At 60.4% G+C, this 14,788-nt stretch overlaps 1 protein-coding gene across 2 annotated transcripts in view; it reads left to right on the top strand.

Moving 5' to 3' along the window:
* The window catches only part of CYTH1 (cytohesin 1), a 78,878-nt gene extending 65,571 nt beyond the window's left edge, over positions 1–13,307 (top strand). The window contains exons 10-13 of one of the 2 annotated variants that reach the window (XM_042917139.1): positions 3,705–3,783; positions 7,049–7,120; positions 7,761–7,915; positions 11,541–13,307. In XM_042917139.1, coding sequence (XP_042773073.1) covers positions 3,705–3,783; positions 7,049–7,120; positions 7,761–7,915; positions 11,541–11,619 — 385 coding nt within the window. In that variant the 3' untranslated portion in view covers positions 11,620–13,307. The remainder of the gene's footprint in view (positions 1–3,704; positions 3,784–7,048; positions 7,121–7,760; positions 7,916–11,540) is intronic. The other variant, XM_042917138.1, reaches the window with a different exon arrangement.
* Positions 13,308–14,788: the final 1,481 nt, after the last annotated feature.

Genomic DNA, 14,788 nt, shown 5'->3' with positions numbered 1-14,788 from the left:
TGTTTTCAGGTCCTCGAATTACCTTTTCTAAACCTCCTCCAAACCAGGAACCGACCGTTCGCATCGTGTTTTCGTTGTGGCCGCTTAGACTCACCCCCGTGTGCTCGCAGGCTGCGGAAGGCAGGGCCTCCGGCCGCCTGCAGCGGTGTGTGTGTGTGTCTGTGTTTGCAGGTAGCCGTAAGAACGCGTGTTCTCGTGTGCACACACATGGACGTATGTATTCATGGGAACGTGTGTGTGCGTTCTTGCACACGCTTCACGAAGCGGTCGGCATCTGAAGAAAGACAGTAAATTTTCCCCAGGGTAATCGTCAGACTCTCTCAGCTCTAGGCTCTGGATGGACTGATAAACGTTAGCTTTGTGAGGACCGACCTGTAGCATTGTGGGGGCCCGGTTTTCGGTAGCGCCACGGACGTTGCCTTCCCCGGCTGGCGTGTGGCGGTTCGGACCGGCTGCCCCCTTCACGCGCCAGGCAGTGGCGGGTGTCCCGCTAGCGATTTTCGATTTTGACTCCCCCGGGCAGGCATGAATGACTGATACGTTGCACTTAAAGGTTAAGGAGTCGGGTTTAATTTCTTTGTTTTAATTTTCTTTTCTCCCTCATTTGTATGTTTCCATGATTTTGGCTCTCCTTTTCCTTGCCCCAAACTCCAGGAGGTATGTAACCCACCCCCCCCCCACCCCCACCCCACCCCGCAACCTGCTCGCTCGCTCTGCCAAGGCCACTCTACTCGCCGCAGCGTTTTATTTTGTTACTTTCGGTCATTTTGTTTTTTAATCGCTGGTGGTAGTGTTAATGCTGCTTCTAACTTACCGTACAGTCCCTAGGGAACTGCTCAGGATCGGGGGTTCACGTTTTCCCTTTCAGGACGAGCACACGGTGCATCAGACAGCTAGGTACCAGGCCGTGGAATAACGGAAACTTTCCTGACGGCAGTAATGCAGGAAAACGTCCGAAGGGTGGGTTTATAAACGCAGAGGGAGAATTCACTGGATCTTGCCTTGGAAAGACTGGCCAGGCGAATTCTATGTGCGTTGCATTCAAATTGGCACCCGTGAGTGACGGTAATTTCTCAGGCGGAGAAGAGGAGGAAGGGGAGGGAGGTCTGCCTTCCCAGTGCCGTGTGCTTCTGGTATGTCCTGAGCAGAAGGCACACCGGGACAGGAAGTAAGTGACACAGCTCGGGACATTTGCCTTTGCGTGAAACAGGGAGATGGCATCTCCTAAACTCAAAGTGATGCCAACTTGGAAAAAAAAAAAAGACAAAACCCAGAAGCCCCTCCCAGAAGTCCTGGGGATGAGGGGACCCGCATTACGACCTTGGCTCCGTATTTCATGTTCTGTTTTTCTCCCTCCTCTTTTTCAATGACTGTTGTTAAAAACCCAAAATTGGCCCTCGAGTCATGTCGTTGGTACCTCTTCTCCATTTGCTGACTTGGGGAGTATGTTTTTCCTAGAGGAGGAGCCCCTCAAGTGTGTGCTCCAGCGTTACTCGAGCGGAGAGCTGCACGTAGAAAGAACAGCCCCGACGGTGACATCCGTTAGAACCTTCTGGGGGGTTGTCAGCTCCAGGGAAGAGGGCGCCTGGCCGGCACGGGGGTGGGAGGGGTCCTGTGAGTTCCACAGGGACTGTCCTAGGTGCGCGCATTGGTCTGTCTGCTTGTTTCATGTCTGTTTCTTTCAACATGGAAATGTCCCCCCGGGACCTCCGTGATCCCTCACGGCAGAGGTCTCTGTAATGCAGCAGATTGTCAGGGGAAATCAAGCTTTCATAATCAGGGAGGGAATCTTTCCCGGCTTCGCTTTTCCTCCTGGATTTCCTTCCACCTTCTTCCTTTCCGCATCTGACCCCCCCTCCATGCCCTCCGAAGCCCCGAGTGCCCCTGGGTGGTCCTGTGGGGGGAGCGCGTGGGAGTCAGCATGGTCGAGGTGTCCCGCGTACAGAGCCCTGCGTGGGGATGACGGCCCACGAGGCAGAAGAGCCGATTTCTCAGGCCCTCGAGTGGGGGAGGGGGCTTCCTTTTTATAACATATCGGCTCCAGTTCTAAATATATTCCTTGTTTTCTTTGCCATCCTCGTTTGTTTCGATGCTGCCCAGCCTCTCCCATTTTCCACATGCATGTCCTATTTCCACCTGCGGTTTTTCTCCTGATTCATGCCCTAGGGCCTTAGGGACCGGAGGCACAGGCTCACCTCAACTGGCAAACGGCCGCAGGGGGTCCGTCCTCGCTTGGCGCTGGCACAGGGCCCCCCGCGGGTGGGCAGCGTGCGCGTGCTGACGGCAGAGCCCTTCGTAAGCTGGGTCTGTGCCGCTTAGAACCGTGGCGCCTTGCGATGGGTCCCTTAACCTCCCCGGGGTTCGGGCCCCCACACAGAGCCGGAAGAGGGACCGGAAAGCCCCACGGTCCCGCTTGATGCCGGGACCAGCGCTGGGCGCGTCGTGCCCGTCACACGACGGGCAGTGCTCACGCCCCGTCGGGAAGCGTCCTCGCACCTGGCGGCACAGCCTCACAGGCACGCTGCTCTCAGCTGCCTCTGGCGAGGGGCAGGAGAGCTCTGCACCCCAGAGGCCTTTGCGAGGCGCGGGGGAGCGATGTTCTCTGTAGGCAGAGTCTCCGCAAGAGCACGTGCTGCTGGGGCGGCAGGAAGTGCTTCCAAAACGGCACACGTGTCACGGCGCGAGAAGGCCTTGGCCTGACTCGTGTGGGCTTCGCGTCCAGAAAGCCGCCCCTTGCCCGACGCGGGCGGGGTTGGGACGGGCTCGGCTCACGGCCGCGAGGGGCGCACGCGTGGCTTCACTGAAACCGCTCGCGGCTGAGCCTCGCCCCCGAGTGTCCCCCTCCGCGTAGGATCGCGGCCCCCGCGTTGCGGTCTCACCGAGACCTCGCGGAGGGTGAAGGGGCCCCTGGGCGCTCGCGGCCGCTGCTCTTAGCGCCCGTCTGGCCCGCGGCCCCTCCTCCAGCCCGTCGTGTCCGGAGCTCCAGGCGGGGAGCCCGGGCTGGGGAGGTCCTTGAGCACTTTTTGCGCCTGGGCTGGTCCAGGACTCTGGGGAGGTCCCATTGGTAGGACACCGGCCCTCAGACGCTGGGAAGCCAGAGTAGAAGCTCACTTGGATCAGGAAGGTGGGGTAGAGGGCGAAACCACGGGAGTCCGAGTTCCACGTTCCAGGAAGCCTGTAGATTTGCCCCTGAAGGGGTTAACACGTCTGAGTCCCCCTTTCTTCCCTCCCGCCCCCTCCCGCGGAGCCCGTCCACGTGTGTCCACGTGTGCCCCGGGCCGGGTGACCTGGCAGTGTAGCTCGGGCCGGGGCTGCCCCTCTCCCCCCTTTCTCTTCTGTTGGCCTGTCCCCGCCACGCCGGTGGGCTCCTGCTGGCGCGTCTCCGGCCCAGTCAGGCCCGCCCTGCGTGTCCTCCTCGCCCGGGCATCCCTCCCCGAAGCCGTGCTCTCATCCCGCCGTCCCGAGCTCCTCTCCGGGGGCCCCCGACCTGCTTGCTCTGCTTTGCTCCCACGGACTTTCACTCTGTGAGAGGCGCTTCTGTTCTGGCTCTGTGTCTTGTCACGGGTGTGAATTTTGCCATGGCCTCCGTGTTCTCCCGGCGCCTGCCCCCGCTGCCTCCTCCCTCGCGCTCTTCGAGGGGAGGGTTTCGTGCGTCACGGAGCCCGCTCCCGCCTGCCGGCCTCACGCGTCTCTTTGTGCTCTGCAGGTGGCAGGGTCAAGACTTGGAAAAGGCGCTGGTTTATTCTGACCGACAACTGCCTTTACTACTTTGAATACACAACGGTGAGCGTCTGCCCGTCGGCTGTGGGACCAGGGGTGGGCCCGGCCTGCGTGGCCGCTGCCGCTCTAGTCCGATGCGGTTGGAGGCGGCCGTGGGGAAGGGGGCGCGAGGGGACCCGAGGTGAAGAGGAGGGGGCGCCGGGACGGACCCCAGAGCCGGGGGCCCCGAAGACGCTTTGGGCGTCTCGGCCAAGGTGGTGTGGCTCAGAGCCCGCGTCCCCCCGCCGGGATCGGGGCAGGAGAAGCCCGGAGGGGCAGGCGGCAGCCTGACAGGACACACGGCGTCACAAATGGGGTTCGGGGCCGGGTTGGAAAGAGGGAACTTGGGTCAGGTGCCAAGGAAGAGTTTGTGGCCTCCTCGAAAGGGAGGCGAAGGAAATGGCGTTGTGGAGAATTCAGATGTTCTGCTTTGTGCAGAGGCGGTCCAGGGGCGAAAGGCCTAAGAGAGGAGAAAGTGAAATGAGATGGGGGGGCTGGTGCAGCTTTCAGCTGAAGTTTTCTTGAAGCGTGCACGTTCTGTTGGTTTTCAGCGGGAGTGGAATAATAACTGTAAATACGTGTTACCTGTAAGTTTTTTAAAAAACTTTCAACGTTTGTTTATTTTTGAGAGAGAGACAGAGCATGGGGGTGGGGGGAGGGGGCAGAGAGAGAGGGAGACACAGAGTCCGAAGCAGCTTCCCTGAGCTGTCAGCACAGAGCCCGACGCGGGGCTCGAACTCACAAACTGTGAGATCGTGACCTGAGCTGAAGTCGGACGCCCGGCTGACTGAGCCACCCACGCACCTCAAGTCTCTTGTAATAAGAGCCTATGAGAACAAAAATCATAAAACAAGATCTTTTCTGAGGCTCCCTCTGATGCAGCCCCCTGAAAGCCCGGCGGGTCGGCTGGGGCCCAGCCCAGCTCCCCACCTGCAACTCGATCCTCTCTTACGTCTCTGGCGGGACCTGTGCCTTGGATGAATCAGGGCAGCTGAGTTGGGGAGAGCCGGTGTCTGTTCTGACCCTCCTGCGGCAGTGAGGACGAGGAAGTGTCTTTTGTAGCAAATGCGGAACAAGCGTTACTTAAATGGAAAATGACAGTCCCGGGTGCACAGCTTAGGAGGAGCCCCGGCCCCGGCACGTTCCTGGCCACGCTGCCAGGTGGCTTCCTTTGGTGGCATTCCCTCACTGTGGACGCCATACGGGTGTAGCTTCTCACACGGCGAGCGTGTATCAGCCTGTGATTCAGGCACTCGTTCCGAAAGGGAACCACTTACGACAGTCATCTTCTGCCTGTTTCACCCCCAAAGGACCACTCTGAACAGCGTGGTACCTTCCTCTCTGTCCCCTCCCATCCCCCGCCCAGCCCAGATTTTGCCTTTTTCCTCAACGATCTCAAGACTGAGGACATCTTAAAAGTCGTGTTTGGATTTTTTCATTGTTCTCCGGGTCAGAATGAAACACATACAGGCGTGTGAACACGATACGCCCGAGCACCGGCTCAGTCTCCGTGGCGGTGCAGTGAGATTCTAGAACCCTGTGTCCTTCGGGGTGCTGACTGGCGGCATCGTGGAGTCCTGCACTCGGTGCCAGCACTGCATCAGGCCGTCGGAAGGCAGGGAGGTTTCTGCAGACGCTGAGGGGGCCTCACAGTTAACGTGGTGGGCAGAACTTCCACGCAGAATCACCTAGAACAGCGACGGGATCCAGTAGTGGGGGGGGGGGGGGCGGGGGCATCTCTGTGAAGCCCCCGCTGCCTCCCCATTGCCCTGAGTCTGAGAGAAGCAAACCCAGTAGAACTGTTTCCCTCTTGTGATTGGCCAGCGGTAAAGTCTGACACTGGGGAGGGAGTGGTGACGTGGGAAGAGTGAGAAGATGGGCCTCACTCTGCAGCGTCAGGGAAGGCTCTGGGCTGTAAACTCAGTTGGGAAAACTGTCCACCGGGGGTGTGCGTCCACGAGCATTATATCTACCCCAAGCTGATGTTGGACGTTCGCAGTCCCCAAGGAGAGCTGCAGCTCGGCAGGTGTCTGAGGAGGCCCTGCCCTTGGCTCTCCGTGCTCTCATGAGACTGTGGAAGGGGCTGGAACACAAACTGTCCAACCCCACCCCCCACCCCCCGACCCAGGTTCAGACTGGAAAACAAATGAGAATCGCGATGATGTACTTAGAATATAGCTGTGTAATCATAGGCTTGTAACTTACGTATTAGCAAGTTAAAACTTTAAAGAGAACAGATCGGCCGAGAATAAAATCACTATCGTAGAGGAAAGGTTGAGACAGTCAGAGAGCTAGTATCTGGAAAAAAAACAAGTATTAAACCAGTTCGAGAAAAGGTAGCCGGTTCTGGAGGACAGAGAAAGGTGATCCCAGTACCGGATTCCTGGCATCTGCATGTGCAAGGACACCCTGTGTTATGTGGGGTCACGCCCTGGAAAAGAAAAGGAACCTGGATCTGCAAATCGAGAGTGCACAGAGTCTCAGGGACATTTGCTGCAGGAGCTTGGTGCCCGGCTACACTGTTGAACTTGGAACGAAGTCTTTGGCTGTCAGTTGGCTGGATATCCAGGAGAGGGAGGTGTGAAGGTTGACAGCAGATGTCTGGCAGGCAGAGAGAGAGAGAGAGAGAGAGAGTGTGGGGGGGGGGGGCGGCCTTTGCCAAGAGGGGAAGTGCTGGAGGGGGGCCACTGGGGCCGAGGGCAGGCAGGGGTGTTGTAGCCCTGTTCCGGACAGGAGTTTAGGTGCATTTTTAGATGTCCGTGGGGTTGTCAGGAAGGCGGTTTCTCTTTGAAGACGGTGTAGTCTGGTGAGGGGGAAGATGGGGCGGGGGGTGAGTCTATACACACAGCTCGGCCCCTGGCATCTGGGGCACCGAGCAGGGCACCTGGGGTGAGACCAGGGCTTCCCGGGGTTGCCGACACCGGAACACAGGCTGATGAGATGAGGCGGGGGGCCAGGCAGAGAAGCAGGGTGGTCTCCTGAGTGGGAGCGGCCAGCGTGCTCCCTGCTTGCGGGCCTCCCGTGGGCTCTTGCCACATTCAGTCTTTCAGGAGCCTCCCCCGGGCGTTCTCCTTGCAGAGGCCTCTGGTTACAGGGGGCCCCATACCTGTACATTTCTGACCCTTTTCTGATTCTAGAACGTAGGGTGTGGGCCCTAGAGCAGATCTGTGAGCTCGAGGCCACGGGGGAGGAGCAGAGGAGCCGGGGGAGTTGTGGGTGAGGAATGCGGTAGGATGCGTGCTCGTGCTTGTGATGCCAGAAGTAAGGACTTCATGTCTCTGTTCTGCAGGATAAGGAGCCCCGGGGAATCATCCCGTTAGAGAATCTGAGTATCCGGGAGGTGGAAGACTCCAAAAAACCAGTGAGTATTCGGGGGACAGGGGGACACAAGGGACAGGTGTGGCGGGCCTTTGACAAGGACTGAAATTGCAAAGATCCACTTAGAACTGAAAAGTAGCGTCGCTCCTCTAACGTGGCCTGCCTTTAAAACTCTCTTCCGTGTTCAAACCAAAGAGGAGTCAGTAAGTGACCTCTTCATTCTGTCCGTGTGGCTTAGTGTCACCTGTTGAGTGTCACACGAGGGATGGAATTGTCCCTGCTTAAAAGGCAGTGGCAGGCGCTCATGATGGGGCCACTCGCGGGAGGCCCCTCGGGTACCTTACAGATCCCTCTCCTTGGGAGTCCGGCGACGCGTCTGGGGGCGGGGGCGGGGGCTAAACCGCATCCCTGTGGCGTCCGGCTCTCCCTGCTTCCGGTTTGTTGGGAGCAGGACAGACGTGTATGTATCCGGCTGGTACCTTCGCTATCAGCCTTGTTGACGCGCAGCCTACGTTCTTCAGATTTCTGCCTCTAGGCTCCTCTTCCCCGTAGGGAAATCCGCACTGCCTATATTTTACGGAGGTCGGGACGGTCTTTTGAGGAGTAAAGTAACGTTGTTTCTGTGTCGGTGGGCAGCTCTCTCAGATCTTTGTCGCTCTGTCCCTCTCTTCTCTGATTCTCAGAACTGCTTCGAGCTCTACATCCCCGACAACAAAGACCAAGTAATCAAGGCCTGTAAGACCGAGGCCGATGGGCGGGTGGTGGAAGGGAACCACACGGTCTACCGCATCTCAGCCCCGACGCCCGAGGAGAAGGACGAGTGGATTAAATGCATCAAGTAGGTGGCATCTGAAAAATAGACCTGCTTTCACCTGACAAGGGCTCTCACCTCTGTCAGATATTTACTTTTCAAATTTTAATTTTTTTTTTTTTTTTTTTAGAACAAGAGTACAAGTGGTGGGGGGGGTGTGGGGAGAGAGAGAGAGACACAGAGAGAGGGAGAGGATCCTAAGCAGGGCCCATGCTCAGTGAGGAGCCCAACACGGGGCCCGGTCCCGCGACCCTGGGATCATAACCTGAGCCAAAGTCAAGAGTCGGACGCTCGGGCTCCCGAGTCACCCAGGTGCCCCTCTCAAATGCTTTATTGCTGCGGCTGTTGAGTGCCGCCCGCCTCTGTCCTGGGTCCTGTGTGAGAGCTGGAATTCCCAGGCTGCTTTTCAGTGGGTCTTTATTTTATTTTTTATTTTTTTTAACGTTTATTTTATTTTTGAGACAGAGAGAGACAGAGCATGAACGGGGGAGGGCCAGAGAGAGAGGGAGACACAGAATCCGAAACAGGCTTCAGGCTCTGAGCTGTCGGCACAGAGCGCGACGCGGGGCTCGAACTCACGAACCGTGAGATCATGACCTGAGCCAAAGTCGGCTGCTTAACCGACTAAGCCACCCAGGTGCCCCTCAGTGGGTCTTGAGCTGCTTGACCACGACAGTGTGTTTAAGAGAGCACCTTAAACCGAGGCTTCCCAAAGTGCACCTCGTAGACCCGAGGAGGGGGCGGGTGACCGGGCTGACAGGCACAGGTGCCATTTGTCCAGCTGGTCTCCCACGTCGTAGGAAGCAGGTCTCGTTTTCAGGACGGCAGCTCAGTGGAGATAAAATATCATCACGTTTCGTGAGTCTCTCTCGGTGGTACGTTGTCCCGTTTACAGGGGAGGAAACTGAGGACCGTGGAGGTCGTGTAATTTGCCCAGAGTCACATGGGTGCGACCCAGGGTCCCAAGACCGACTCGCACCGTTCACGGCTGCGCTGTGGGGAGGGAACAGGGTTGTCAGGGTTACGGAGGTACAGACAGCAGCGGCCCCGGGCTCGGCTCTGCCCGCCTGGCTGAGTGGCACGGTGCGGGGGTGACGGCGGCGAGGGCTGTCCGCATGTGGCGAGCCGCCTCCTCCTTCCCTGGGACCTCTGTGGGACCTGTCCAGACGGCCATCGTGCCCGCGTGTGCGGTGTGGCTGCTCCCTCTGAGAGCGCGTCCTTGCTCTCCCAGTCGGGTGCTTGGTCCGCCAGACGTCACCGGCCCTTTCCTTAGTCTGCCCGTTACTGGGCTCTGTGACTCCCCCGGAGTCCAGGGGGGCGGCCCTGACCAGGTGACCTGAGGCCCTGCAGCCCCGCACGGCCTCTGTGACGGGCGCTCTCCCGCCCGGGCCACAGCCTGCTCCTGAGGGGGGAGCACTGTAGCTTGGAGTCTGCTTTGGTGGCAGGGCCAGGGTGAAACAGCAAACGGGTGAGTGAAGGCGGGGCAGAGGACAGACTCACCCAGAGTCGGCCCGGAAGGCCTTCCTGGGCGCGCCGCCTGCCCTCCTGCCAGACCTCGGCTTCCCCACGGCACGGCGGTGAATGGCGGGCTCCCTGGTGACTGGGCACGCCTCCCACCCCTTCGGAGTGATGGGGAAGGCTCCCGGGACGTCTGGGGGTAAGACCGGGTCCTGTGGTGGGCATGCTCAGCGCGCCCCGGGCCCTGGTAGCTTCTCCCCCCCGCCCCTCGATGTGTGGCCTCTGCAGGGGCCCTGTGTGACCCTCGCCCAGCGGACGAGGCTCCAGTGTCCCTGTGGACGCTCGGTCGTCACCACCAGAAACGAGACAGAGCCCTCCGCTTGTGGCGAGCACGGGGTGCCCCAGGGAAGGGCTGGGTCACTAGATGGTACACGTGAGACCAGCATTTATTTCAACATTTATTTATTTTTGGGACAGAGAGAGACAGAGCATGAACGGGGGAGGGGCAGAGAGAGAGGGAGACACAGAATCGGAAACAGGCTCCAGGCTCTGAGCCATCAGCCCAGAGCCTGACGCGGGGCTCGAACTCACGGACCGCGAGATCGTGACCTGAGCTGAAGTCGGACACTTAACCGACTGAGCCACTCAGGCGCCCCGAGACCAGCATTTAAAGAAATACTTAAACGCCCTCCACTGAGGTCTGGGCAGAGGAGTCACCGTGCCCTGGGCGTCCTGGGCAGTGAGTGGCCCTCGTCCACGTATCCCGCGCTCTGTTTTCACCGTACATCTTACAAAAAGCACTTAATTCTTTAATCCTTATGGAACTTATTTTTAGTATATGGTTCGAGGTGAGGGATACAACTCACTCCCTCAGCCGAATGGACGGTCGTCCTGATAGCTGATTCGCCAGTCTGAGGCGCCCTCTGCAGTTTTCCCACGCCCCCGTGTGTGCGTGGCCCACGGGCTGTGGACCCCTTGTGTGATCACGGGGGCATCGGAGCGTGTTTTGTTCCGTGGCAGCTCACGGCCCTCCCCCGCGCTGCTCTTTCGGATAGTCTGCACTGCAGCCGGGGAAGCTGGGCGTTGTGCAAAGTCAGGCCTACTGTTCCGCCCTTCAGGGAGCGTGCACACAGGCCCTCCCCGGGGCCACTCTGCCCAGCACCGCCTCGTCTCCGGTGCAGGGTTCACACTGTTCGTGCTCTCTGGACGCCGTCTCCTTACCCTTCACCGCAGCCTGGGGAGTAGAGGCATCCCGTTTTCCAGATGAGGACACTGAGGCACACAGCAAGGCCCATCCCAGTGTCCAGAGCCACCGGGGTGGTGCTGGTGCTCGGACTGAGCCCGCGACTCCAGAAGCCGCGCTCCTGGCGGCCGTGCGGCCCTCAGCCTGAGCGCCGTGGCTCCCGACACTTTAACTGATGCCTTCGTGGCGAGTGCCCTCGGGACACGTGCCGGGGACCGTCGGTTCTCGCTGCCCCAAGGAGCCGTGGAGACGCTCCTCAGGGACACGTGACCTCGGTTGAACAGGTCGCAGTCAGTTGGCCGCGCGGTCATCCACCCTGGTCGGCGGGGCTTGCGAGCTCGTGTGGAAAGTAGTCTGCTCGCGGAAGGCTTCGGGACGCCCGCGCCGCGACCTGCTTGCGAGCCGGGAGTGACGGTGACGCAGGGCTGGCCCTGCCGTCACCATTCTGCGCGGTGTTTCCGGGGCGGGGCCGGGACACAGGCTCCCTCCTCACCGGGCTGTGCACACAGAGCGGAGCAGGCCTGGCCGGCCGCTCCCTGAGGGCCCAGGGAGGGTGTGGACGGCCCAGTTGTGCGGCTGTCGAGTCGGTGTGCACGGGACAGACTGCCTGCCATGGACGGGTTGGGTAGCGTGGCGCCCACGGTCTTCGTGGAGCTCCGGTACCACACTCGTCCTGGGCTGGAACGCGGTTCCGTGCTGCCCGTGAGTCTAGGGAGAAACAGGCAGGAAACGCCCCAGAATCGTCTCGTCACACGCACCGTGTGTCTCTCTCGAAGCTCGCGTCCCTTCGGTCGTCGTGTGGACCCCGTGGAGGTTGGCCCCACTGCCTTGGCCTTTGCGGTGGCCGTCGAGCGGGGCGGGGGGCACCCGTGCTCCTGCAGGAGCCCCAGCCTGGGCTCGTCTCCGGGCCTGTTCTCAGTCTTGTCTCTTTTGTCCCCTCTCTGTGTCCAGAGCAGCCATCAGCAGGGACCCTTTCTATGAGATGCTGGCGGCGCGGAAGAAGAAGGTCTCCTCCACGAAAAGACACTGAGCCTGCGCAGTGAGCGGCCCCCGGCGTGCGAGGCGTGCGAGGCCCTGGGCTCTGTCTCCCGTCCCCCCACGGGCGGGGCCGGGCTGCCGAGCAGGGGCGTCCCCTGCTGGGAGTCACCCCGGATTCCTGGACACTGGCTTCAGCTCTCGCTGTCTGTTTTTAAGTGGGAGAGGGTAGGCGGTGGCACCGGCGGGGAGGGCGGGGATGCCCGAGCGGCAGGGGGGGGTCTTGAGCCTTTCTCTCCGGAAAGAACAGAGCCCCGCCCGTCGGCAAACCCGCCCCCTTCAGGTCTCTCGCTCGGCAGGTCTGACAGCGGAGCTCGAAGCCAAGCGGTTACCTCTCGGTTATCTCCCTGTGAAGAAGCCTTCAACCGTGCACCGAAAATACACGTGCCGATATATTAGTATATGCTGAGAAAAAAGTGGAACGGAAGACAAGCCACGTACTATAAAGATATATTTTTGTGCTTTAAAAGAAAGAGAAAGACAAAGCGCCTTTGCACGGCGTTCTGCCCGGCGTGGTGGCCTCTCCGGGGCGGCAGGTCCCCGGGCGGCTGGCGGGTGCCACGAGGGCTCCGACCCGGCCGGGACTCCGTGCCCCGCGGCCTGCGGCGGCCCGCATCTCCCTTCCAAGTGCCGGGGGCGCCGAGGGGAGGAGAGGGTCCCGGCCGCTCATCTTCTCTCTTTCCAAATCCTTCTTGTTGGGCTTTAAGATGCAAGGTCAGCCTTTTCCTTGAGCTAAATACCCAGTAACCAAAACTGTGAGGACGGTGACCCCAGCGAGGTTCCGGCTGATCTGCTTCTGACTTGGTGGCTCCCCGTCCCCCAGACCTTCCTCCTCGTTTTAGAGGACGGGGGTCTTCCCCGATCACCTTAGGTCTTTGGCTCCTCTGCCTCAAAGCCGGCCCCGCCCTGGGCGCATATTGGGGGGGGGGGTCCCCCAAGAGGCAGGTGGGGCGAGGGGTGATGAGGCCGGCCTCAACTGGAGCTGGCCTCGCCCCTCCTAACTTAACGGTGTGAAGGGAGCCACGAAAGGCAGTCGTCCTGCTGTTCTCTCAGGGACTCTCGGGGCCGCTCCTGCCGCTCGTCCGGGCTGGATGGCGCCTGGCCCGGGCCATCCCGGCGCCCCCAAGCGGCCGGGGACCAGGCGGTGCACACGCTGCCTCACGGAAGAGGAGCTGGCGGTCTCCTTGGGCCGCGCCACCCCAGCTCCGCCGGCACCGTTCGGTGGAAATCGCTTCCGTAAAAGGGCACGAAGGGGGTGCTGGGCGGGGTACCCTCTGGGGCCCCCCACTTCATACAGGTCCTACCGGGGCTCGTGAGGGCGGCGGAAGGGGGTCTGGGCTGGATGCCCGCGGCCGGCCGGGTCCCGTGCCCCGGTTCTGGCAGATAGCAGAGAGGCCCCTGCGTCAGTATTCGTCTATTTATCAGAGGTGTACATAATCCGTGTATAGTTTTTCTCCTTTTAGATTATTTTGTATTTGTTTAAAAAAAAAGAAAAGTTTTGTCAAAATATAAAATATAAAGAAATGACTGAAAGTTGTCGACAGGGTTTCCAAAAACTTATAATTATTATCCCAGTTGTCTTTCGTTTGTATTTTTGTTTCTTTGTTTTGTTTTGTTTTGTTTTGGCATTGGAAACGAGCGCCAAGGAACCGCAGCGAATAAACTCCACGTCTGCCCAAAGCAGCTGTGTCGTGTGCGGACTCTTTTTTTCCCTGGTGACCGTGAGCAGGAGGGCCGTGGCCAGCGGGCACGCCCAGGCGGGGGGCGAGTGACCTCGGGCGCGCGGCCGTCCGTCCGTCTGTCCGCGGTCCGGCGGTAACGCACGTGGGAAGTCGGGCGAGGCGCTGTCTTGTGCTCTGCAGGAGACCGCTCACCGCTTGTCCCCTCTTGTCTCAGAGAAACAAGGGACCAACCTCCAACGTCGAGCTAAGGTCGAGAAATGCGCCTTTGGCCGGTGGAACATACGTCGCGTGTTTCAGTTTACAGACGTGCCCACGCGGCACCGGGGAAGAGTCGCGGGGAGCCGGAACCGCCCAGAACACGGACGGGCCCGGGCCTGCCCCTCACTGGCGGTCCTTTCCCTGAAACAGCAGCGCCTTCCCGTTCCCGTCCTTGCTTCTCGCGGGTTTGGGGCGCTTCGCCTCCAGGCCTTCTCGATCTCTGCGGGCGTCTGGAGCAGGTAGCGTCTCCTAAACCCGTGCGCCGCGGTCCTCTGCAAGGGGCGTCTCGGAGAGACCAGCGTTCCTTTGCGCGCTTGGGGCCGGCGCCGCCCTTTTCCGTCGATCCCAGACCTCTTGCTCACAGCCCGGCCCTCCCTCCCCTTCCTCGCTGGACCGGCTGTCTCCCGCCTGGCCGCCCCCGCCGGCGCCCTCCCTTCTGCGTGGGAGCCCTTCCCCCGTCTGTTCCCGGGATGTCCTCCTCCTCCCGGAGACCCCGGCCCAGCCACCCCACCCCACGTCCCTGCCACGTCCCTGGACTCCCCATCACCACCTGCACTGCGCTGACTCTCTTCTGTTGGGGAAGGAACGCTCTTCGTTGTACGGCTTGCTGAGTCTTGGGTTGTTTTTTTTTTTTTTTTAAGTTTATTTATTTTGAGAGGGGGGCGGGGAGACAGAGAATCCCAAGCAGGCTCCGTGCCGTCCGCGCACAGCCCAGCGCAGGCTCGAACCCACGAACCGTGGGATCACGACCTGAGCCGAAATCAAGAGTCGGACACTCGACCGACTGAGCCACCCAGGCACCCACAGCTCGCTGAGTTTTACGTAACCACGCTGCATTTAAATTGTACGGTGGTTTGTCTCAGCCCAGGCAGGGTCCCCCAGAGCCTTCCTCACTCCGTGCTCGTAAACACCACAGGGAAGCAGGAACCACTTGGTCCTGCACACAGAGAGCTTCAGGATCTGCGCCAGAGGCCCTTCCGGACGGGGCCGCTCCGTCACCGGCCGATTTGGGGGCCACCACTCTTTAGGCCTTCGTCACCAAGGGCCCTGGCCTGACCGAGGGCCAGAGGGCGCGAGGCGTGACCCGACCCTGCCGGGGTAGCGAGAACGTCCCGATTCCAGCCCCCAGCCCCCCACGACCGCTTGGCTGAGCCCAGCGGGGCCGGGTGTTGGGCCAGCCTCTCTGAAAAGCCGCCCAGACCCCACGAACGCAGGGGGCTTTGC

This window comes from Panthera leo, chromosome E1 (assembly GCF_018350215.1).
Source record: "Panthera leo isolate Ple1 chromosome E1, P.leo_Ple1_pat1.1, whole genome shotgun sequence".
Classification (NCBI taxonomy): Eukaryota; Metazoa; Chordata; class Mammalia; order Carnivora; family Felidae; genus Panthera; species Panthera leo.
This window is presented reverse-complemented; position numbering and strand designations above follow the sequence as displayed.